This window comes from Tympanuchus pallidicinctus, unplaced genomic scaffold (assembly GCF_026119805.1).
Source record: "Tympanuchus pallidicinctus isolate F22 unplaced genomic scaffold, pur_lepc_1.0 scaffold1, whole genome shotgun sequence".
Taxonomy (NCBI): Eukaryota; Metazoa; Chordata; class Aves; order Galliformes; family Phasianidae; genus Tympanuchus; species Tympanuchus pallidicinctus.
Genome location: NW_026294618.1, coordinates 95,619,718 through 95,645,042, shown reverse-complemented (window position 1 = coordinate 95,645,042; position 25,325 = coordinate 95,619,718). Strand labels below are relative to the sequence as shown.

General features: G+C 37.0%; 1 protein-coding gene across 10 annotated transcripts in view; it reads right to left on the bottom strand.

Moving 5' to 3' along the window:
* PLCB4 (phospholipase C beta 4) overlaps positions 1-25,325 on the bottom strand; it is a 196,596-nt gene that overhangs the window by 56,974 nt on the left and 114,297 nt on the right. For all 10 annotated transcript variants that reach the window (XR_008209932.1, XR_008209876.1, XM_052697378.1 and 7 more), the window contains 12 exons: positions 18,447-18,526; positions 17,868-17,921; positions 13,810-13,891; positions 12,597-12,697; positions 11,911-11,968; positions 7,656-7,764; positions 5,649-5,859; positions 4,968-5,061; positions 4,300-4,379; positions 3,746-3,830; positions 1,220-1,310; positions 204-299 (listed from right to left, as the gene is read on the bottom strand). Coding sequence is in view for 8 of the 10 variants with exons in the window: in XM_052697378.1 (XP_052553338.1) it covers positions 204-299; positions 1,220-1,310; positions 3,746-3,830; positions 4,300-4,379; positions 4,968-5,061; positions 5,649-5,859; positions 7,656-7,764; positions 11,911-11,968; positions 12,597-12,697; positions 13,810-13,891; positions 17,868-17,921; positions 18,447-18,526 (1,141 nt within the window). In the remaining 2 variants the exon portion in view is untranslated. The remainder of the gene's footprint in view (positions 1-203; positions 300-1,219; positions 1,311-3,745; positions 3,831-4,299; positions 4,380-4,967; positions 5,062-5,648; positions 5,860-7,655; positions 7,765-11,910; positions 11,969-12,596; positions 12,698-13,809; positions 13,892-17,867; positions 17,922-18,446; positions 18,527-25,325) is intronic.

Sequence of the window (25,325 nt, the reverse complement as noted above, 5' to 3'; positions counted from 1 at the left end):
ATTATGAAGTACTATCTGAGGTCATGTTTCTACCACAACCTGCCACAGGTGTGGTACCTATCTGAGATGAGATGCTGAAGCCAGAAGTCTATATAAATCACTACGCATTGAGCTAACAGTTATTGCCACTGCCACAACCATGATTGTGTGGGTATGTTTTACAATAGGCAATGTCTGAGAGTCCTTTTCTAGGAAATCCTCACCACTTTCTATTTCTTCTTCATTATCATCCTCTAAGATATTCACAGGAGCAGCAGTTTCACCAGCCTCCATCATCTTTTTTAGAGCATCGAGCTGTTCTGTTCGTAAGAAAATTAAAAAAAAATTAGTCATGCTGTCAACAGTTTGTAGCACAATGAAATACATCAGAACATTAATAAATGATTCTCTGATCCTGAGAGGTACCTTTATGTAATGAGATTTTTAAGATCAAGTTTTCAGTTAGCAATAAACATTATAGAATATAAGCATCATTAGATTGTTAGATCTAGAAAGTGGTCAGTAAGAGCTGTATCCAAAGCTCACTGACGTTACAGAAAATATTTCCACAGATTTCAAAGGCTTTTGAAACAAGTGTATCACTTTCTTAAAGAATAAGCAGAGAGCTGCCTCTTTGGTGGTTGATCTATGTAAATGGAGATAATGCACTTGAATTTTCAGCTGTGTTTCAGGTAGACAGAATGTGCATTTCAGTTAGACAGAATGAACACTATCATGTATCACTGAAGTTAGAGGAAGGTCTCCATGCTTATCTTTTACTGGGGAAGGACCAGGGTTTGTCACTTTAGCCATACTAAAAACTAATCTAGTAGCATTATAATTAGTGAAAGAAAATAAACATCAGAACTGGTAATAATAACTAGAAGTTAATTTTCTAATTCCATTTCATTTTTTGCTTATCCTGGAAAAGCATGGCAACGTAAACATACTAGTGTAGGCAGAATTTACAAGAGATTCTATCTCTGTTATATTTCAGCTTGAACAGCAATCTAATAAAGTCCAGAGTTACATTTCTAAGTCTATCTATGCTCATGCTACATGCAGATAGCAAGGTCTAGAATCCAGCAAGACATAGGAAATACAAGGGAAAACAGAATGTCATTTACACACAATTAATATTTTTAACAGCAGTGTACAAGCAATTTGACAACCTTAGTAATAAAGTCAATTCAAATCAACCTGGACTTTGTTTAATTTAATATTTGACAAGATTACTTACTTTTTTCTACTTCAGGTTTCAACCTCTTATTCTTTATGAGAATCTTTCTTTTGAGATCATTGGGAGAAGGTAAGGCTTTACCTGGATCAAGCTGTAAAACAGTTTATAGAAAACACTTTAATAACAACTATTCCACCTCTTTATAACCCCATTCGAATTTTGACTTTAGGACAACCATTTTAAGGGGCAGTGAAAAAGAAGTGCCACCTCAGCCACAACCATGGAAGTCAGTCTCCAGTGACACTGCTTCCTCTGTTACTTTCCTATCCCAAGGGAAAGCTATGCTCATCTTATCAGCCCTACTCTCCTATCCTCTCCTGCCTAGCAGTAGGCATGGATGTGACTTGCAACACTCAATCTGAGGACTTCCTAGTTTCACTCTCTCCCCATGGCTCATTTGCAATTCAAGTTATAGTGTAGTCTTTGTAATTTGATCTCCAAATAACTCACCTTATATCATCCCTTCAAGCTGTAATAATTCAAGTGAGGCTGTCCACAACACATACATACAGAATAAAAAAGGGCTGGCACCAGTGAATGAAAAAATCTGGTCAGTCCTTACCCAAGTGGCAAGAACTGTTTTTGCCAGTAGGAATACAGGTTCACATCTTCAGTATTTGTAAAAGTTCAATGGCAATCTTGACTTACATAGGAAGTACTCGTTAAGGTTTTAGTCCAATCTGAGCACGGAGAATACTCATAATATAGAAAAAAGTAAAAAATAAAAATAAAAAATCCTCTGATTTAAGTCCTGTCACATCACTGCAGCAAAGAAACAGAAATTTGGATATAAGTAAGACACTTTCCACCTTAGACACATAAAGGATATTGCATGGGAAGTCATTGCTGAAGACTATGGCTCCCAGTAAGCCATAAATGATAGGAGTCAGAAAGCATTGCCAAGACTAGTAAAAATTCTTAGAATAAATATTCTGATATTCTGATCCTTAAATCCAACCCTGAGCTACAAAGAACAAAAAAATAAAGCACCACAACTTAAAACTCAATAAAAGAGGCAGAGGTGACAAATAACAATGAAGGAAAAATCCTAGCCCATCCCATTCTGAAAAGAATGGGTGTAAACCTCCTTTGTAGGAGGGTAATAATACCCATAACTACCAAGCTACCTCAGTCGAGGGAGTTTTGGCATGTTGAAGACAAATCAAAACTGTTTCTGAGAGTGCTTGGTTGTAATTCCACTAGATGTCAGTACCACAGAGCTCATTTATCCCCATCCCCACACACAGGGCATACCTGGATGCCCATTTGGATGATAATCGCTTTTACTTAAAAACAAATTTGCTACAGCCATTGCCATTTCTCCATTGATTCTTTCCACCTCACTCTGTATAAGTATCAGAAAACAAGCATTCACAAACAACTCAAGCAGCCATCTCTGTAACATTTGCTTTGTGAGCAGCTGAGGACTCAGCTCATCCACAATGAGAAATAAACACAAAATGCAGAAGGCTCAGTAGTTCTAAGGAACACAGACAGCAGAGACTAAATACTGGACTCTGTGGCAGTAGCATGGCAGCCTCTGGCCTGCACTGTTTCAGATTTGCCTGAAAGCTGCTGGAAGCTGTCATTTGTAAGGAACGTGCCAAGGTGCCATATACATTAGCAGGCAACAGGACAAGTTTAGTTCTCTGGGAGACACCTTTCATAGCAATAGCCTGATATTCAACAAGCTGGTGACTTGCTGTTCCTGCAATGTGCAAGGAAAACCAAGAAAAAACATTTAGATGATAACAGAAAAAGGACCCCGGAAAGGATTCACATGGACAGGAGCTGGCTGACAGATCAAGCAGAATTCTCTTTGCTGTGGTCTCCCACACCACTGAAGAGCACTTGCAGGTTTTGGGTGACTTCTGGCAAGCAGCAAGCATGTCGCTTAGGAGAGTAGGAAAGGACTGGAGGAGTGGATAACAAGTTATTAAAGTCTCCAACATTGTGTTTGTGGAGGAGTGACTGTTATTAACTCCTGCCGCAGAGGGAAGTGAAGTGCGTGCAGATTACAGTGCACTCAATAGTCCAAATGAGACTGCAGGGAACTCTCTGTGCTTAATTTAATTCTTAATGCACTAGTGGGGGCTACCCCACTAGACTGTCAGGCCTGATCTAGAGCATGAAGCATGCAAAGTGCAGCTAAAAAAAAGCTTTCCTCAACTGAGAATGTGCAATTTAGAATTAACTGTTTTTCAACAATGACTAGCAAATTCCAGAGTTATGTATGACCCGGAAATATAACATAAGTGGTGTATTTTATATAGGAGCTGCCATTACATCACACATCAAGGGGATGGATTTCCCCAGGCTGCTTGCCAGAGCCCTGCACAGAAGAGACTGAATAAACCAGATGTTTGTACTAACCAGCGTATACACACAAATACACCAGTCATTTTTGAAAGCACAGGACTGGCAGTCATCAGCAATTCTACTATAGGCGTTATGATACAATTTTTTTCATCTCTGTAAAATATTGCTGATTTTAAAAACTAGAAACATTATCACAAGTTAACTTACTGGATGTGTTTCTAGAGGCTGCTTCAACAGGAGATCTCCAAAAAGATCTTCACAGTATTTTGACATCTTGTACTGCTGATATTTGCTGGAAAAGATTACAGTGGTTCATTTTTACATATTAAAAAATCTAAATCACTATTATACAGCAAAACAGAAAAACACAAATGAAAGTAGTCATCTGAAATTATATAGAACCCAATTTTTCTCAATTGAGAAATGTTACGTTATTGTAATTAAAGTGTCAATAAAAGTCTATAATCTGACAGACAAGAATATAATAATACCAAGAAAGTAGATTAACTGAATTCCACACAGCTAATGGAACATACAAATATCTTTCACAGCTTGAGCACAGATACAGATATTGCCGATACTAAGCCAGTTAAAGATTGACTACTACATTAAAGAACAGTCTATTCCAGCTGACAGCCAGTATATCTGCATAGCTCTATACAGTTTTCAAGTTCATTCAAATCTTAGTATTTTTGAGTTTGTATCATCATTCTCATCCACTGCACTATTAAAAAACAAAAATAAAAAGAGGCACTATATACCTGCAATGATTTTCAAATGAAAGAATGACGGGATACTCTGATGTAACAAAAGCTGTTTCCTTAATGGCTTGAATTACATCCTTCAAAATGCAATAATAGGATTCAAAATTAGAATAAATCAAATTACAATCAATGAAAGATTTTTTTGTCTTCCTCCCCATCCTGGGAAACACATGTGCCTACTGAAATCAGAACTAGAAAAAACTGTACATTCCTTCTTTTCTTTCTACCCTCCCCCACCCTCAATTCTGCACTCAGCACCAGAAGTGCCTGCAGTTTCACCTGCAACCCATCAATGCAACCTTTGATCTGCCACCTTGTCCTGACAGGAAGAACTTCCAGTCCCAGAACATGTTCTGCATCTTCAGGCTGTTTCTGCAGCCAAAGAACTTCTCAGACAATAGAGAAGATATTTTCTCTGCTGAGCAAGGAGCCACAAGTTGTAATAATAAGGGGCAAAAAAAGTTAGCAGCAGTAACCCAGGGACATAGAAAGCAAGTCAGAAATGAGCCTTAAGATCTGAGGAAAAGAAATAATGCCCATATAATTTGTCAGACTGTCACAAAGGGAGCAATTGCAAATGCTCAGAAGGGGAGGGTACCCTGCATGGATTCTCATCCAGGAGTCCTACTGGGGTTTACTGCCAGGTGGAGAGATTGGGTATTTACCTTGAAAAGAATATCTGTGCACATTGCTTTTCCGTGCGTTATTATTGGTTCTTGGTCTTCACCTTTTCCATCCCAACAGTCCAGCTCAACACACCTAAAAGCACAAGAAAAACATCACCTTTCTTAGTGTTTCAATACAGGTGAGCTACTCAAGAAACATTCCGAGCAGTGATTTCTGAGTACTCTGAAGTTTGAGGCACTATACAATCCCTTTTAAGCTGCACATGTGTCATTTCTGACTGCTTTTATAACATTGGGGGTACTACCTTAAATATAGTATGCATAGGGTAACATTTAAACAATAATTATTTTTTAGTATTGTAGCACTTGCCTAATCTATTCTCTTACTCAGTTAACTGTGACACATACCAGTATGTCAAGATATCAAGCATGAAATCATAAGCTGATTCTCATTTACTCATAAAGTTCTTAATTACAAAATAAGAAGGCCTCAAAAATCCATTTTTGTTTTGATATGAAACTTATCTTTCTCACAACCTGTCTCCTGATTTCTGTGTTCCACTGTCTTCCAATGTTTTTTGTGATGAAGTCTTAATAAAGTCTCATTTACCACAGTATCACATTTTCTCATTCTCTTCTACAATAAATCATCACCAAAATATATGGTGTATGTTCAAAGTATTATTCACAAATAACAAGAACTTATCTACTGCTTCCAACCTGCATCCAGCCAAAAGCACTTGTCTGTACATCTCCACCGAAGACTTGCCACCAAACTGCCTGCCTGTTAAATATGTGTTGTGTGAGGAACTGATAAAATAGTGAGCCAAAGGATGGTCCATTTCTTGATATAATTCCAAACGGTCTAGGAAAACTGGGGCATTTTCATCTGACATCAAGTATCTGCAAAATCCATCACTTGATATGAGACCTAGAAGGAAGAATAAATCATAGTGAATTACTGCTAGAAATCTATAGTGAGAAGGATACTAACTACTTTTCAGAACGTGAGCTCTAGCATAAATGTCTACACAGGTTTCTCCAAGCAAATAGCTCTCCCTTCCCAGTGCTCCAAACTGACCAGCAACATTCTCCCTAGTGCAAAATCTGCTACTACGTCTCCAGAAAATAAAATAGATGTGTAAAAAAACTGTATAGCTGGCATTTACCATTGTAGACCTAAGTCATCAATAGGACATGAATAAGGCAAATAAATACTGACTTCTCTTCAGAACCCTTCCAGCAATTTTGGACTCTGGGACTTCGTGAACCAGAAACTGCTAGCTTACATTTAAGTATTCTGTGGTACTTTTCCCTTCTAATATTTAGTCTCGCACTGAATGTGCTACATTGCTGCTGATAAACTTTCAGCAAAACAAGTGGACAACAACTGCGTGTGTTCATTTGCAAAATGTTAGTAAACTCCAGGATACTTTCATGTTTGCTGTTTGAAATACAGGTTTATTCTTTTACAGTGAAAAGCAAACCATTTTCTACAATGAACGTGGGACATACAGTGATTCAGAGAACAAAATTCATAACATCCTTCCGTTATTTTTCTGTTGTTGTGTGCCTCATAAAGTACAAAAATAAATAAAGGGATAAACTGCAATGACAAACTTAATAATAATCAATCAACCGTCCTGGAAAATTATTTGGATATTTCCAACAATTCTACAATATCAGTTTTTACAGCAGCCAAGACACAGAGAAATCAGAAATGATCTGAGGTAGGGAAGAAGGGATTACTCACAAAGAGTCATTGCAAAGAGTTATCTGGCTCTAATTTGAAGACTGCAATCCCTAAAGTCATATATGAGCACTCAGCAATTGTTAAGGCACATTTCACAGCAGTCCTATGCTTAAGACAGCATTTCTCTTATGCAGAGAACTTTAGAATACTAGTAAACCTGCTTTTTAAATTCTGTTTCGAGTACTCTGAAACGAATCCTCTACTGGAGCTTAAATTTCCTGTGCTTTGTGTCAGCCAGCAGTGAACTCTCCTGGAATGTCTTATTCAAACCCTCTCAGCTAATTCTGATTTTTGGAAGAAAGGAAAAAGGGAGAAAATTGAATTTAATGTTCAAGAATGTTTTTTGTTGATCACTGAGAGCTTGAAAGCTGAAGCACAAAATGGTTCTCAAATTTTAGCAGCTACCTTAGTGGAAAAAGGGCTCAGCTGGGCAGGTATTCTAGACAAACAACTTAAAGTCTTCACAACTTAAAGAAGCTCAGTGTCCTATAATCAATAGACTGATCTTTGCATTTTTGCCATGCATTGACCAAGTGGAAGAACTTCCTTTTCCAGTGTTCCTGAGCAGTCTCTGGTTACTAAACCACACGGCATTAACTTGTCCCTTCTGTTACCAAAAGGAAACCGAAGATGAGTCAGTTTCTTATTGCAACAGGGTAGAGCATGAATATTGGTTGAGTCAGTTGCTTCTTGCTACAGAGTAGTGCATGAACGTTGTTTCTTAAACTAGGTGATCAGGAGCACAAGCAACCAAACAAAAGGTGTTGAGTTTAATTACTTTGCTCAACAGCAAGTTGTATTTATGAAAAAAAGAAAGGAAAGTACACTGTGAGATATAAAGCCACTGCTGAAATAAATTCTTGCGTTCTTTAGATGCTAAGGAACAACTCGATTTAAAATGAAATCATCTCTTTGTCCTGATGACTGCACTGGGATAAAAGAACAGCAAATGTTGAATTTCCTCCCACATTTACCTTTACTCTTCAAGTCTTCATCTGGCTCATATGTCTCAATTATCTGCATTGCTCTTTTTGTGTCATAAAAGGGAAATAAAATTTCATTGAGCCGAGGATCTCGTTGATGCTAAGGTCAGAAAACAGTGGAATTCAGCAAAACAATACAGTGCATGCCTATCATCCAAGAGCATTTCATTACTGCAGATGAGAAAGAAAGAAGTGGACGTTTTTTAAAAAAAAAAAAGCCCTAGAACTTTCACCCTACCCACCAGCAACTTCAGCTCTAAACAGAACACAAACCTCAGCTTTTGTAAGAAACCTGTACAGTTTGACTACACAGAGGATTTATTTCAAAATACTTCTAACATATAACTGGTCTTACTGCTACTTGCTCATTAAAATAATGACTGCACATGGTATATGTCTCAATGAAATGTTGAAAATAAATAGCTAAACTTGTCTTCCTAAACTCTCTTCTTCCCTGTCCTTTTTGTATGTCATGTAAACTGACAGGCTTTACTGATGGTACAGTAAACATCTCCACAAAAATTCCTGTCTTCAGCAATATCTGTAACTGAAGTATAAAGAATTTTAAGTCCGAATTTAGTGACATGCAACTACTGTTGATTTTTTGTGAATTGCAGAAACATTGTCATATTAAATACTCAAAAAAGAAGAAATACGAACAGTTTAAAAGATCTTTAAAGTATTTTCATTTTCAGAAATTTATGGTGTTAGGATTTCTTAATATATTTAGTATTAATCTGTTCTTGATATAATTTTGCAGTGATTTCTAATACACTACTAATCCATCAAGTTTTTCAATTTTTACTTAATACTGTGCTATGCAACATTTGTTTTCCTCCATGCTGGATTACAGCTGCACACTGTGTGCCTGATTCTTCATTAAAAGAAAATTAAAAATATAAAGAACTGAATGGAGTAGTGGCATATAAGCAGATGCAATAAAACAAAGAAATAAACAAGACTGTGGAAACATTTTTTTTTACCCCCGTAGATGCACAGTTTTCAAGCTGCAGTTTAAGCAGAATTCAGAACTGTAACAGGCCACCCCCTACTGGTGATAAACAATTTGGAGTGGACAGGCTTGGAACAGCACTATCAGCATTTGCTGTAATTCCTCATGTGTAAATTTTTGACATTTTTTCAGGAAAAAAAAAAGCAATTTCCAATCAAAAAGAAGCACTTTACCTCTTTTCTTACATTCAATACATTAATGAATGTGCTTTACTGATTCCAAGAAATTACAACCAATGCCAATTTAATCATGCAGATAAGGAGGGATCTTTCAAATAATGCTACTGACAGTATGTAGCATCTAAATTACAGCATTTTCATTCACTACAGATTGGCTGTCTGAATATCTAAGTAAAATTCAGATGAAATATGAAATGAGAGCAGCTGGATGCAGGACATAACTTGCTAAGCAACACACAACAGCAATACATTGGCATGCAACAGCACAATCTACTGAGACAAATAAGAAACCTTTTGTTATTATTGACAATTCTCTACTTCAAAAAATGTTAAGAAATAGGAGGGAAGATTCTTACTCAAGAAGAGTGCTCTTTCCATTCACCTTCTATAATTAATCATTAGCAAACAGAATAAAATGAATGGGATAAGGCAAGAACGTTCCTCTTGAGAAGGAGTCCCCAGAATTATCAAAAGAAGCTAAGAGCAAAATATTCTTGTTGCAATGATCACTGCTCATTATGTATTTTTTTCCTACTTATTAAAAGGATGTTTTTATTTTTACTTAGTTTAAAAAAGAAAACAAATTTTACAAATTTTTTGAGGATGTGTTATTTTTAAAAAAGCTAGAACGTTTACTAGTGCCTCCTGGGAAATCTTCTGCACCACTAAGTTTGTTGGCAAGAATAGATGTAACATAAAAGCTGACCAAAACTAAAAGCGTGATCATTCATTTAAAAAGTCAACATGTCCCAAGACTGGTTGTGTATGTCCAGCAAAGATGCTTTTGCTTGTTCTAGTTTACAATATGAAACAGGACGCCTTTTACACGAGACATTCTTAACCATATGAAAATGAACATTCTAAAAATATGCAGAGAAAGAATTCCTGCATAGTTCTGGAAAGAGAGAAAGATTATTTATCTTCTCCAACCTGGTCTCCAGTCTCCTACTTGAGAGGATAGAAACTGAGATGCAAAGCAGCTCTTATGCCAAAATCAACTTTACAAATTTGTTGAATTTCTTCTGTGCAGTGGGCTAAGAACGACATCCTTTTGTGGAAATGAAACAACAAAAAAGAGAGATAGAGCAAGCAAGTGAATGGAAAAGAGGAAAAGCAACTGAAAAGGAGGGAGGTGGGAATAGAGGGAGAAAGTGAGAAACAGGAGGAGCAGTGAGAAAGAAAGGGAAAGAAAAGGATTTCCTCATACCTCCTTACCAAGAGAAAAGATGAATCCTGATCAGAATTTCCATTTTGACAGTTAATTGGCCTATAATTTATTGCTGCAAATGAATGGCAGGAGCAAATCTCAACAGTAGTGATTTCCGTTACTTTTCTACAACGTTTTCAAACTTTAAAAAACACCTATGCAAAGTACTCGGTGCCTGACAATAATTAGATTTATTAAAACTTCTCAGGAATTTTAACACCAATATACAATTAAATAAGCTGTCAGCCAGCAGCACTTAAAAGTCAAACAGAGAAAACGGTTCATCTGGAAGAACTCCAGGAAGGATGTTCACTCTTCACTGTTATGCCAGTAACATATTCTTGTGCTCCTTTAAAGAGCCCTAATGCTTACAGCTTCTGTGGCCTGCACAGGAGGCAACTGAATTCAAATTAATTTAGGTTAAAGATTCTCATGAATAATTACTCTGCCAAACAAATCCTTCCCCTATATTATCACAATACATTTTTTTGTATTTTCCAGCTTTAAACATTACTATGAACTGCAATCCTGGCCTGTTGTGAAGGGGACAGAAAGGATCACTTCAAGTGTGAGATCCTGGTATTTTAGTGTCTTTTAATTCATGACCTAAATCTTAAATTCCAAATACATTCAGACACCAGAATACCTACAACACAGAGCCAAAGGCATTGGTTTCAAATGGTCAGAGGCAAGTGCCTCTATAAAACCGTTTGACTATTTTTTTCTGAACTCTAGTAACCAACTAAAGGGCAACACTGTCATTAGTTATGAAATGCTTACCTCACAATCTCACTGTTCTGGTTTTTTTTACTGAGTACATTTTACATGTAATTTGGTTGGAATCAGGCATGAGTTCCCAAATGAATAAAAAAACTGTATTCTGAATTTGATATATGGAGAAATTATTGCTTGAGTTTTCATACAGAAATATCAGAAATATATTTCTGATATATATATATATATATATTTACACACACATAGATTGATAAATAAATAGTAAAATAATTTTAGATTGAGAGATTTTTTGTGAGGCTCCAAAACGATCATTCAGAGAAGTAAAGCAGCTATCCATGTTCCAGATGACAAGAATCTACTGGTACCAACACAGGTAGAACGCATTTATTTTCTGTGCACATGTTCTTGTCAAATCTACAATAATGGACTTAGTTTTGCAATTCTGAATTAGTCAGTTAAATAACTTACTGTGCTTTAGGAATAGGAAAAACAAAGCAAAAAAGAAACAAAAAACCCCAACCTTCACATTGTTTATCCAACTACTTTGCATACAAAATATTTTTAAGAAATAATACTCTTGCCATCAACTGTAATCTGGAAATACATAAATAAAAATATTTTGTTTTGTGCTGCACATTTACTGTTTAAAAAATAATATAGAAACCCTTAAAATACCCTCTCAGCTCTTAGATTTGTAAAAGATAGATATACTACTGTATTGAATCTAACCAAATTTTGTAAAAGCCTACTTTATTTTTTCTATTGTTAGAGGGATTTGTCCTTAAGATAAAAATAATCTCTTGTATTAAAATACTGAAATGCATTTATAATAAAAATGCATTGAATCTAATATTATAAAACGTACAAAACATACATAATACAACATAACACAACAGCAAGTAATCAGCAGATGCATCCTGCAAAGCCAACATGTAGAAAGCACAAGAACATGTAAGGTTGGAGCTGATTTTTGCACCTGGATGTTACCACAATGGAAAGATCAGCAGAACAAAAGCATAGCAAATAATGGCATGATGCATGCAATGAAAAGACTGGAAGAAGCAAGCCACTGCAGACAGACTTGTATGGTAGTTAATGTATGAAAAAGCTTACTTCATTTAGAAAGCTCACTAATTGGTCTACCGTTAAATAATCAGTTTTGTCTCCATTGCTGAAAAGAAATTTATTAGAGAATGTAAGTTTTCATATATGATGCTACAGTAGGTACGATTTGCATGCTGACATTGTCAATACTTTTAAAACCTTCAACTTTTCTACGTGAAGTAGCTCTATAATCTCAAAACAGTCACAGAAAACATACTGTCTTTGCTCAGCACAGTGTATCTCTCAAACATACTATAACTTAACAGATGTTACTTCATAAAACAACAAGTAAGCCCTCCAGCTGAGAATAAATTGAAGGAAGAAGCTTTTGAAACTTCACATTTCTTACTTGATTTAGTTAGTTCACATACTATATTAATCACCTAAAGGAGCAAGTTAAAATTACAGTAGTTAATAAAGCCAATGCGGGGGGGGGGGGGGGGATATAGGGGTGGGAGGAACACAAGTTCCAGGCATTTTCTGTAACTTATGTAAAAGTGGCTCTAAATACAGAGTGAACTTTTACATTAACAATCTGCGAGAGAAGGAAGGGAAAGACTGAAGTTTGTCTTAAAATACTGCTGATGCTACTAGGATTAAAGGTTAGATAATTACTGTGTTCTGTTATGATTAGATATGGACTAAAATTGCTGTAAAATCAGTTTAAAGCAAGATCATATTCAATTTGAACTTACATCTTCTTAAAGAGGTCCTCTATGTCAGTTCTGGGACATATCTTTTGGGTGAGCTCATAAAATTTCTCGTAAGTAAATGCTGCGGGCTCAATTTCATCATTCTGCAACAAAAGGCAAAGTGCATTTACTCAGCAAAAGACAATATGCTCTTTTTCCTAGAGCATATCTTACATCTGAAAAAGCAACCAAGTACTGTTTTAGCTCCTTACCCATTATTCACTTTATTTAGTTTATCTTTTCTGCAAACAGTTCTAAATTCATCTTTATCAGAGATCTGTTTGACATTCTTATATTCTGATCTCATAGTCACATTAAATCTACATAAATAAAGACATGGAGCCCAGTACTTATTTTTCTAATGGAGCTTAAAAAAAAAACCTGGAAATTCCACAATAGTGTTTTAACTACAAGATACTTACACTGAAGCCAAGGCATTTCAAGAAAAAGTTTCAGATATGGTTCATGGCTCTAAATAGCAAAGCAGCTCTTATAAAAGAGTGTTTGAAATTTCCATAGAAGGGAATGCTCAGCTTACACATTCAATATCATGCCCTTTCTTGACTGAACAAGATGAGCACTGCAGCAGTGAGGAAGAAGTTCATCCCTAGTGTCAGGCACTGTGTCCACTGGGAATCCACATTTTTCTACACTCCTCTCTCCAACTAGAGACAGTGAGAGCTGCTAAGCCTGCAATGCTGCCTCTCACTAATCTTGGCAGGTGCAAAGCCAAGGATGATGGGCTGGAGTCTCCAAAATGAAAGAAAAGACCTCTGCCAGGAGTCAGGGTGAAAAAAACAGTCCTAACTGCAGTCACTTGACAGCTCTCTGGGGCTGCTGGTAGGACAGTGCTGGACAGCACTTCAGTGAAAGTGAGTAAAGGGAGCAAAGAACATGAGGAACCCAACAAACCAAACTGAGAGGGCAGCACGCAACAATATTCTGCATTCAAGTACTTTGTATAAATGCAGGGGGAGGAGTGGTGGACCAATTATTACAAAAAAGAAGAGAAGCCTTATTTGAGAATTTCAAGGACTACTGTGTCATGAAGCACATTAAATACATTCTGGTTTTAGTAAGCAACCTGAAGTGATGAATAAAGTTCTTGTGAACAACAGGTATGTTTTTACACCAAATGGCTTTGATCACAGCTATGAATTTGAATGATTCATCAAATTATTCATATACAAAGAAGTTATTCAAAACTGCTAAATACCTTTCCGCTGGGAAGACCTAACTCCTTGAGTGCTTGAAAGATCACTTTTTCTGTTTTACCTGATGCAAAGGTTCTGGTAATGCTAAAACAAAAAAGATTGGGAAAAAAAAGTTAGTCACTTTTTAAACAATCAGTTCTCTTGCTTTTCAATGCCAGTATTTTCCTCTGACTTCAGCTGATGAATGTTTGCATCTTCCAAGAAATAGAGAGGCTGAAAAAGTGGTTTAAGCTTCAAGGAGCAGCACTATCCTGCCAGCCATTCTTAGACAATCCACTAAAATGATGAACCACAAAAAGAACAAACAGCAATACAGAGCTTTGCAAAGCATAATTTTGAATCTTTTCAACTCCATGCACAGATAATTGTGTTTAAGAAGCAGCAGTTTCTTCCAATGAGAAGACTCACGTCTCCAGGCATAACAGGTTGCTGTGACTTCCTTTCTAAACATTAACCTATGCTTCCCATACAACTTGTGATGCAGGTCTGAACCATTTCCAATGGCAGACTCCTTCTCTTTCCTTAACCAGCTACAGTGTTCATTTCATTCTTTGAAAGCTCAGTCATCTCATTGGAATTATGAATGTCTCAGTTTTAGGAATATTATGCAATTAAACAGATTTCCATCAAACCAGTTAACATTCAATTCCATAAATCAGGAATGATTTCACCATGCATGAGACTGACAAAGTGGTTTCATTTGCAAGAAAACAAATCCAAGTCTAACTATTTGATAAGACTAGAACACTTGGTCTCTTTCTGTTCCCATTTGAGACAAATTTGAATAATCTCCATCTCCGCAAAAAAATAGATCTACACTTGCTCCCCCTTACAAGGGACTAAGTCTAAGCTTCCCAAATTCCCGATTTTGATATCTCAGTCTGAAGGGGAAAACTCAGTCTGTAACTGGGATCTAATTCTAATGCTATGACAATGTGTACAGTGGGAAAGACCCTACAGTTGCCTAATGAGAATATGTTGCCCTTTATCATCAAGACAATCATTTATAGAGGCTTTTTATTAGTCTCATGCAAAGTAAATAACTTCACAAGGAAAGAGATGTGAAACAGTTGCTGTTATTTTTTGTCATTGTAATTAATCCAGTTATTCTATTCTTCAAAATGCTCTGAGGCTCCTGTGTCAATATCTTCATACTAACACTCTTTAATATCTTTATTGATGATCTGGACAAGGGGATTGAGTGTACCCTCTGTAAGTCTGCAGATGACACCAAGCTGGGACTAAGTGTCAATCTTCCTGGGGAAAGGAATCTGGACAGGCTGGATCACTAGGCTAAGACCAATGGGATGAAGCTTCACAAAACCAAATGCTGGGTCCTGCTCTTTGGTCACAACTATCCCATGCAACACTGTGGGCTTGGGGCAGTGTGGCTGGAAGACTGTGTGAAAGGAATGGACCTGAGGGTGTTGGTTGATGCTCAGCTGAAGATGAGCCAGCAGTGTGTCCAGGTAGCCAAGAAGGCCAATGACATCCTGGCTTGTACAAGAAAAAGTGTTTTTTACTTTGTTCTTACAACAGTTAGATTTCTGTATTCCTGTTTAGGCACATAAATCACAGAATCATAGGATTTGAAAGGGACTTCATCATCTATTCCAACCCTGCTAAAGCAGGTTCCAAGCAAAGGATTAAGAGAGCGAGTAGGATGAACAATAGGATAAATAAATATTTGACTTTCAAAGCTGGTAAGTACTAAGATGTTTTCACTAAACTACAGACTGATTTTAACTTTAGGCACTTATTTCTTAAACAAACAAATAAACAAACTCAGGCAGCTATTTTTCTACTGATTTGAAGACACAGAATAATGTCAGTTCTATATTTTATGATCTGTCTCTCGCCTGGTAAAATTTCTATGCTTGTTCTTGTGAATTGGGTCCCAATAATAAAAATCATCAATATTGTTATAAGTAACTAATCAGAAAACAAGAGGCAAGATTCCCTAGCTATAGAAAACTTATTTTTTATTTCAAACTCTTTTTTTTTATTTCAAAGATGACAGGAAACATAATTTGTAATGAGAGCAGCAGTCTAGAAAAAAGTACATGAATCACGTAAGACTTTCAAAGTGCAGTATGACACTTTCATTTTGCTAAGGATATTGTAAATAAATCTACTTTTTTTTCTACCTGTAGAGACTTCATCCTAACAGATTTATATCCATCTTGTTGCACATCTTGGAAAAAAATGGAGTCATTTCCAATTCAAGTAAATTACTGGTTGACAGATACCTACACATGTTAACTCCTCACATTCCACTAAGTATGAGTACATAATAGTATTTATTTTTGGCAACATGTGAATGTTTCCTCATTTTTTAAAATGCTTCTCAAATCTAGGACTGAGGGGTACAAATCTATCTTGCATGTTGATGGATTCAATGACTTTATTACTTTGAACATTCACCACTTTCAAATAGTTGCAAATATCAAGCCAACACAAAGACAGTTTAGAAGTATCACTTTTTCTGGCTTCACTGAATTTATCAAGTTCAAGAGGGCAGATTTAGGTTATTTATAAGGAAAAAATCTTTTTCAGTGAGGGTGGTGAAGCACTGGAACAGGCTGCCTAGTGATGGGGTTAAGTTCTTCAGAAATTCACACTGCAAACCACTTCTGCAAGGAGTTAAGCTGCTAGAGACCAATTTGTGTCAACCTGGCACTCTTGAAACTTAAAACACTTTTAAGAAAAATTATTCAACTTTAAAAGACCATTTAAGTACTCCAAAATCCAAACTATAAGTCTAGCAGGAAAATTTAATACATTGGATCCAGTGGACTGGACTCTCTTTAGCAGTATGTGGCCTTGTATGCAAAGGCAAGTTGGTTTGCAAACCAACAAACTTATATCTCCCTAAATGCAAGGTAAAATATTTCAAGGTAGAAGTTCCATATAAACTAGCACACTATTAATCAATTCTGGAAAATAAAGCTCTGTGTTCAAACATAAAGTTGAAATCTTGAAAATGAATTTGTTCTCCTAGTACTTTTCCCTTACTCTTATCCTTCAGATGATACTCCTCTTGGGACCTCTGCACAGGAGGTACCTCATGGCAATTCAGCTGAAGTATGAAGAATAAACTGGAAGCTGGCAATGTGAAAGCTCAAAAATGAATTCACTGAAGCAGCCTTAATACTGTCCAAGTGTCACTTTAATCATGAAACTAAGAAACCTGGAGGGCAGCATGGCAGACACTTTTCTTTTTTGCATATTATGTAGACACAGTCCAATTTTTCTCCCTTGACTAAAAAAATTACGTGAGGCTTAACTTACAGAGTCCTTAGTATTCCTTTCTATGGGTTCCTCCTTAGGAAAAAACAGCATGTCTCAAAAGTAAGATTTTCACATTTTGGAGGAGGAGGAAAGAAGCTCAAAGTACCTGCAAGAACATCTAGGGCAGGGAGAATTATCCGCCTAGCCAGAGAGGACTGAAAATCAGTAATGCTAAATAGTTAATAGCTGTACAAAAGAAAAAAAACAAACCTCTGTTCTACCATTTCTGCCACTGACAACAATCAATCTAGTGATGCTTTCACCCATGTGGAGAAAGCCAAATATTATCCTGGGGTTTCCTATAAAAGCAGAAGTAATTCTGACAGGGCTGTATCTGTCTCTTTTACAATGAACTACATTTTACAAGGTACATCTTTGACCTCCAATTAACTGGCCTGCAAGTTTATATGGTTCTCTTTCTAAGTATTTTATGAAAAACCTAATCCAGAGTTTGAGGAGTTTTGAAGATGAGAAAACTGATGTTCTTAGCTCTAAGTGACTTAGAAAACAATTAGAAGCACTCATGTCTTCTTCAGAATGGACTAAGAGAAAAATTATTAGGTTGATAAGAAGTCCTCCCTAGGTTACCAAGGCGGTATGGAACTCAGGTCAGTATGCCTAGTTCTATGCTTGTTTTTACTCAGGTATTAGGAGGTGACAAAATTGTGTTGTATTTAATTACTAAGCCATAGACCTTTTGTGAAACTGTGCATTGTGAAATTGTGAAAATCAGAACTTGACAGAATCTTGAGTGCACAATTTTGCTTACCTCCGAACTGGAATTTTCCCATTTGTATTTGTTAGAAAGGCCAGCTTCATCCAGCTGAAAGTAAGAAATAAGTATTTTTAAAATATTATTTGTTAAAATTGGGACAGTTACATTCAGCTTAAGATTACTGACATATAGTCATTTGAAATGACTATAAACAGGTAATTGTTTCATACTAAAAAATGTTCATTTGTAGACTTCTAGTGTTTAAAGGCAGATCAGTGCTTTAACTGTAAAAGTAGAAGGCAGCTCAAAAGAACCAGGACATCAATTAACAGGATCAGTTTGAAAAGAAGAAAGATTCATGGGACTCTGTTTCCATATACATCAGTGAAGCAACAACACAGACAATAATTGCAACATTCAATAACAATAAATCAAATGAATACTTAGAATTTCTCTTGGGCAGATACCTAATATAGACTTGAGATCTCTTCTGATCACAATGAAAGGTTGCAATGAAACACTAAACTAATTTTCTTCATTACACATTATTATAAAAATATATGAAAAAAAAAAAAGGAAATTAAGGAAATTACAGGGCTAGAAAAATCAAGGGGAGAAAAGAAGGTAACTTACTGTTTCTTGAGACATGTCATTGGACTGACATTGTTAGCTCTAAAGTTATGTATGATGGATCCCAGTCCTTCTACCCATTGCTGAGAAACACAAAATACAGAAGCAATAAATTAGGAAAATTGAAGAGGGAAGAAAACTTGGTGGAAGGCTCTTCTTCCTTGCAGCTATGGATGATGCTAATTTTCTGAATTAAGGAAAAGAACTCATCCAGTTCACAGGCTATAACACCACACGAAAGCCCAACCACATTTTACCTATTAATATTTTATCCTTCAGTAAACAAAGCAACTGTGCTTTTCATTCTTCCAAGTATCACATGCAGCATCTGCAATGCTATTAAGACAGTTTACTGCCTGCAAAGGGAAACAGTCCACTGATTGATTTATTAAGCTTTCTATTTATAGCCCATATAAATATATGCCTCCTTTTCTGTCACTGCTGACAATATTAGCAATTAATAAGCAACGTTATATGATATGTGATGACATATTTAATTGGTCCAATGTTAGGAAAGGAATGAAACAAAATATTAATAAGCCACAGCAAACCACAGGGAGGTACAAAAATTTCTCTCCAATGCTGACCTCATCTAACATCCTGTTACATATTCAGTCCTGCTTTCTTTCTGGCTTTCATCCTTAAAAAGGAGAACATTCCTGCAATCATCAGTGCAACTTTCAGCCAACAACAGTATTACAGTACTTACGTAACCCCTTTTTATGGATCTACTTTTCTACTATAGCTCATACCTAGACTTTGCTCATACCTAGACTGTATAGAAGAAGCTGAAGGATTAGACCTTAACACGAACTCACATTGATTTTAGTGAGAATGCTGGCAGAATAAAGCTATCAGAAAAAAAAAATAAATGACAGCATTAAAGGCCAAGTTCAATCTCAATTATGCCACTGTAATACTAGGATTACTCAACAGATAATTTGTGGTGGTGGAACTGAGATGGGATTTGGTCCACTGCTTAATATCAACCTAATGAATAAAGCTCCTTGCATCTGGCCAAATTCTGTGCTTGCTGCTCGAACTGACTTGGGCAGAAACCAGAATTTTACACTCACAAATAGACACAGAAGAATATATTTTTATTTTCATGAATAAACGCTGCAAATGTGCAAAGCAGATGAAAAAAACCAACCCACTTATATGGGAGAAATACTAATATTTTAGACATATTTTAGGAAGCGCTGCATAAAATATGTATACAAATAGATTAAGAATGTATCCAAGAATAATTTGAAAATAAAAGTCTGACTTGAGAGAAAAGTATGGCATTTGGGGCTTTCCCAGTTGTGTTTTAAAGCTTTTAAAGATGACCAGAGGACTGGAGCACCTCTCCTATGAAGAAAGGTTGAGGAAACAGGGCTTGTTTAGGTTGGAGAAGAGAAGGCTCCAGGGAGACCTTATTGTGGCCTTCCAGTACTTGAAGGGAGCTTATAAACAGGAGGGGGAATGGCTATTCACAAGGGTGGACTGTGATAGGGCAAAGGGGAATGATTTTAAACTAAGACAGGGGTGATTTAGGTTAGATGTTAGGAGTAAGTTTTTCACTCAGAGGGTGGTGATGCACTGGAACAGGTTGCCCAAGGAGGCTGTGGATGCCCCATCCCTGGAGGCATTCAAGGCCAGGCTGGATGTGGCTCTGGGCAGCCTGGTCTGGTGGCTGGTGACCCTTGCCTGTGGCAGGGAGGTTGAAACTAGATGATCTTTGAGGTCCTTTTCAAGCCAGGCCATTCTATGATTCTGTGTTTAAAGCATTCATCTTGTTATAATGCACAGAATTATTTACCTTTGATTTTGTTATCACATCTGAAATACATGAAATACTGCCTAAAGATGGGCATCCTGGAGTGAGAGAGCATTATACAACCAAAAAGCCAGTCCAGTAGGCAGAAAACCAGGTAGTGAGGTAATGCAAGTGTAGAACCCCATCAGTTAAACATCTCTCTAAGCACTGCTCTTTTCCTGTAACATTTGCTCTGCCTTTGCTGTCTCATTGTGTCCTAATAGTCTAACCTACCCTTCACTTTAAAGCTCAGCAAGTCTCAGACAGGGAAAAAGACCATATCCTCACAGTGCTTAGACGGTGTCACCTCTACAGCAGATTGCAAACCTATGCTTGGAAACAAACAATCAGATTACTCTCCCATTTCTCTTTTCCCAGCTTCAAGACTTGCCCTCAAGACTTACCCTGCACTCAATAATGTTACTTCTACATGTGAAGAAGAGCTGCCAAAAAAAAAAAAAAAAAAGGAACATTGACAGAAAAAAAATATAGATACAGTGAGAAATCAATACAGTACTCACTTAGTAAATAATTTCTCTTCAGGAATTATCCCAATGATTCCCACTTTGAATATACTCTATAATCTTTATTTAGTGATAAGGCCTTTCCTGCCAATTTAGGAACTGCCCTCATGTACACTGAAAAGACACAGAACTGCAGCCAAATGCTGATAAAACACAGAAGCATCACTTCTCTGCTGGCAACAAGCAAAAGAGTAACTCTACCCATCTATGAATCATCTTTACATTAGTATGTGCCCTAGGCAGGATATGGCAGCTTCAGAGCCACATTTTCCTATCTGTGCCATACTACACAGCTGCATGACGATGTAGCATCCGGGTGCCTGTACTTCAGTTCAGGGCTAAAGCAGTTTCTGGAGCATTTGTTTCATCTGATATTTCCCACAGCTAGCAGCTGGCCTCAAAACTGGGAATAAGAGAGCTTAGGGGGAAAAAAAAAAGTGTCTGGATTTTGAACTCGTTATATAGAAGTGAAACAATATAAGATTAAAAAAATCCTCATCCACAGATTGATATATAGGTTCAGAGCAATATACTTAAACTCTCTGTCAACTGTTCAATATGAAACATTCTTCTGAATGAGAATAGTTTCCGAATATCTATCTTCATAATCACTTTTAAGGTACCCCGATCCACTATAGAAATATTTGTAAAATATCAAAAACCTGATTACTGTGACAGACATCAAGCTGGCAATGTATTGTTTCCTGTCAGCATAACATTGCCAGATTAAACATACATTTGTTTGCTGACCTTGCAGAAGAGATGAAAGAAGAGTTCAGATTTTTGCCTGCTAATACACTAAGAAGAACATAGCAGCATCCTTGCCTTTGTGCTAAGACAGTTCTGCTAATTTTACAGATTACATTAAAATACCCGTAAACCTATGCAAATACGCAAATGTACAACTATCCTCCTTTGTGCTCAGCATCTCAGCATCTCCAAAGCAATATCTCTCCAATGAAGGAAAATCCTAGAAAGAAGATGAAGGTCTTAAAGGCGGGAGGTACAAAACACTTCAGTTGGGCTTCACATAAAGTGGAGTTACAAAATATTTTTGATAGAAATACAGGATATATTTGGTTCTCATTTATATCAGTGTTAAATATTTTCAGATTTTCAACATATGGCTCAGTCCCTTTAATTTGTCAATATTACTCCTGAACAGTTCTCTATATACCAAAAATTACTCTGTATGCATATAGAAGAAGAATCTGAGCCCTGCTATCTAATCTCAGAGAAAGATTAATCTTGAAAATAAATAAAAATGAAGACAAAGATATCTTACACACAGACATTTAGGCTGACACAAAAGGCCAGAATGAAAGTATGCTACAGGCTGTGATAAGCAGTCTGTCTTGTTTTTCTCTAGCCTGATCCAACATTGTCAGATATCTCTTTAATGAGAAGATTCATGAAAAATTTATTGAAGATGCACTCTCTCATATTTTGCTGTAGTACTCAAATGCTTTTCAGGCACTTAGTAACCTTGAATTAGCTGAGGTTCATTGACGAAACACTGCCAGCAGGAGCAGGGTGCACAGATAAATTTGACCTCTCAGCTCTCTTTTAGCCATCAACCTTAAATTAGGAGTGTTAAAAGGGGCATAAGTTCTGAAGGGCTAAAAACCCCTGTAATCTACAGATCAGGCAATTCCAGATAAGGTCATCTGTGACTTATAAATAGGCATTATCCAGACCTCTTGAGGTTATTTGATCTTTGCTTTTTCCTTGCAATTTCTCCACAGTTTCAGTCAGCTTAATTCAAGCAGTGGGAAAGCCAGGGAGGATAGGTGGCATTTCTCTTTTATTTCATATCCAGTGCTTGTGTCTGACTATCAGCATAAAGGGCTTAAGAGCCTGATGTTTCCAGAAACCCATGGAGAATACAATTGTGATTCTCAGTTCTCATCTAGAAACAAGTGGCTGGCTGGGATTCCTGATATTTTGCCCTTATCCATCGATGTTTTGACCAGTAGATGTCCCCCTTCTCTCAACTCACATATCATAATTTATGTTCTGTGAAAATTACCGTACCTTTAAAGAATGAGACAGGGAAAGTCAGGACACTAGACTAGTGACAGTGAAAAGCCATTCCCTACCTGACCCTACCCCTACCTGAACACATCTTTACCTGATATTGCACAAAAATTTTGTAATAAATATAACAGGGCCTCTTCCTACTTCAGGTATTCCATCTGGAAAGCAGAGGTTTACACACGCTGTGACGTGAGTTGCCTGATGTGTATAGTTCGCTTCCACCCTTCAACAAAGCTCTGCATCCTGGAATCACTTCTGCAGCATTAGAGGGGTCTATTCTAAAAGCGTCTGGAAAACTTACTTTGTCTGTTTCTGTACTCAAGTCCAGACAAACGCAGACATGCATGGCTATGAAGCACCAGGGCTGGAGTTTTCAAATTATATGATTTGGGCAAACAACTAATACCTTGCTTCACAGAAAAGAAAAAGAGAAAGGGAAAGGGAAAGGGAAAGGGAAAGGGAAAGGGAAAGGGAAAGGGAAAGGGAAAGGGAAAGGCAAAGGCAAAGGCAAAGAAAAAGAAAAAGAAAAAGAAAAAGAAAAAGAAAAAGAAAAAGAAAAAGAAAAAGAAAAAGAAAAAGAAAAAGAAAAAGAAAAAGAAAAAGAAAAAGAAAAAGAAAAAGAAAAAGAAAAAGAAAAAGAAAAAAAAAAAGAAAAAGAAATATATCAGGTTCAACTGAAACAGAACATTTTTTTTCCTTATCCTAACCATGGTGGTCCATTTAACCATTTTAAACAAACAGAAATCAATTTTAAAATGAAAAATACCATTCCAACTGTAAAACTGAGAAAGAAATATTTCTCCCATTTATATTCACTGCCTACTATCACACTGGAGCAGCTTTTGGAGTATCGGTGAAAGCTGACTGCAATCAGACAGACTACACCGTATTTTGTGGCTTTTTTTTTTTAAGAGTTGAAATAAAAAACAATTTATCAGCTTAAAACACCAATAAAATTTAAGAAGATAGAATGTAAATACCAGAGTTGGAGCTTGGAGACAAGTGGAGAGATAACAAACACACATTTTGTTGGAACAGTAACACTTGAAGCTCACTGAAGACTGAGAATCATGGAATTGTTTGATTTGGAAGGGATCTTTAGACGTCATCTAGTCCCACTCCCCCAAATTGGTCAGGGACACCTATGGCTGGATCAGGTCACTCAGAGCCTGGTCCGGTCTGATTTTGGATGCCTCCAAGGACAGGGCACACAGGATCTCTGCGGGCAAGGTGTTCCAGTGGCTCACTACCCCCATTGTAGAAAACTCTTCTTATATCTCCTTTATCCAATCAGAATCTTTTCTCTGCTAGTATGAAATCATTTCCCTTTTTCCTATCACAACAGCCCCTGCTAAAGAGTCTGTCCTCTTCTTTCTTAGAAGCTCTCTTAAGATACTGAAAGGCTGCTCTTAGGTCTCCCCAGAGCCTTCTCTTCTCCAGGCTGAACGGTTCCATCTCTCTCAGCCTGTCCTTGTAAGGGAGGTGTTCCATCCCTTGGATCATTTTTTGGCCCTCCTCTGGACACACTTCAACATGTCTGTGTATCTGGTGTGCACAGGACTCCACATCTGGACCCAGTATTTCAGGTGAGGTCTCACAGCACAGCGCAGAGGGGCAGGATCATTTCCCTCAACCTGTTGGCCTGTGTTTTGAACTCGTCCTGGCACAGGACTTTCTGGACTGAGTGGGTACACTGCTGGCTTACATTCAGCTTGCCCTTCACCAGTACCACTACAAGCCCAATCGATTCCCATATGCCCACATCCTCAGTAAACTGCCGCTTTAGATGCAACTTAGAAAAGGTTTACATTGGTTTTGCCTTGATTTACCTTGCTGTCTCACTTGTGTCTCAAATGTATTAGATTGGGAGGATGACTACTGCTGACAAGCCATGGATATATAGTTCGTGATGGTAAAACTCCCAAACATAATACTCTTACACCAACGAGCCTGTCAAAACCTACCCAAAGGAGACTGTAGCCTCTGATACTTTTTGATAAGCATATTGCTGGTTAATGAAGCAGTTTTAGACAGTTTTAGACAGCATTATCAGCTCATTTGTTGTGACAGTCTTAGTAGGTCAACATACTCCTCACAAACCAGTCAGTCTAAGTTAGTCTACTGATATTAAAGAGGGCTAACAAACTTAACCGCACTTTTTAAAATATATACATATATATATATATATATATTTTTTTTTTTTCCTTCTCCGAGAAAATCAGAGACATTTTTGAGGAAAGCATAAAAGTGAGTGAATGCTGCTAGCATCTTTACTTTGCTTCTTAAATGTTTGCAAATCATAACTGTGGCATGTTATTTCCCTGGGAGCCTGCTGAAAATACACCCAGTAAAATCAGTGCAGTGTGTCTATGCAAGTTATACAAGTATATCTCCTTTCACAGAGTTTACTCAGAACTCCTGATGTTAAAGACATATGAAACCAAGCAGTGAAAAAGTGACTGGGTCTGCCAAGGGATTTAATGATGCTGTGTTCAGCAGATGCTCAATTCTGAAGGAGGG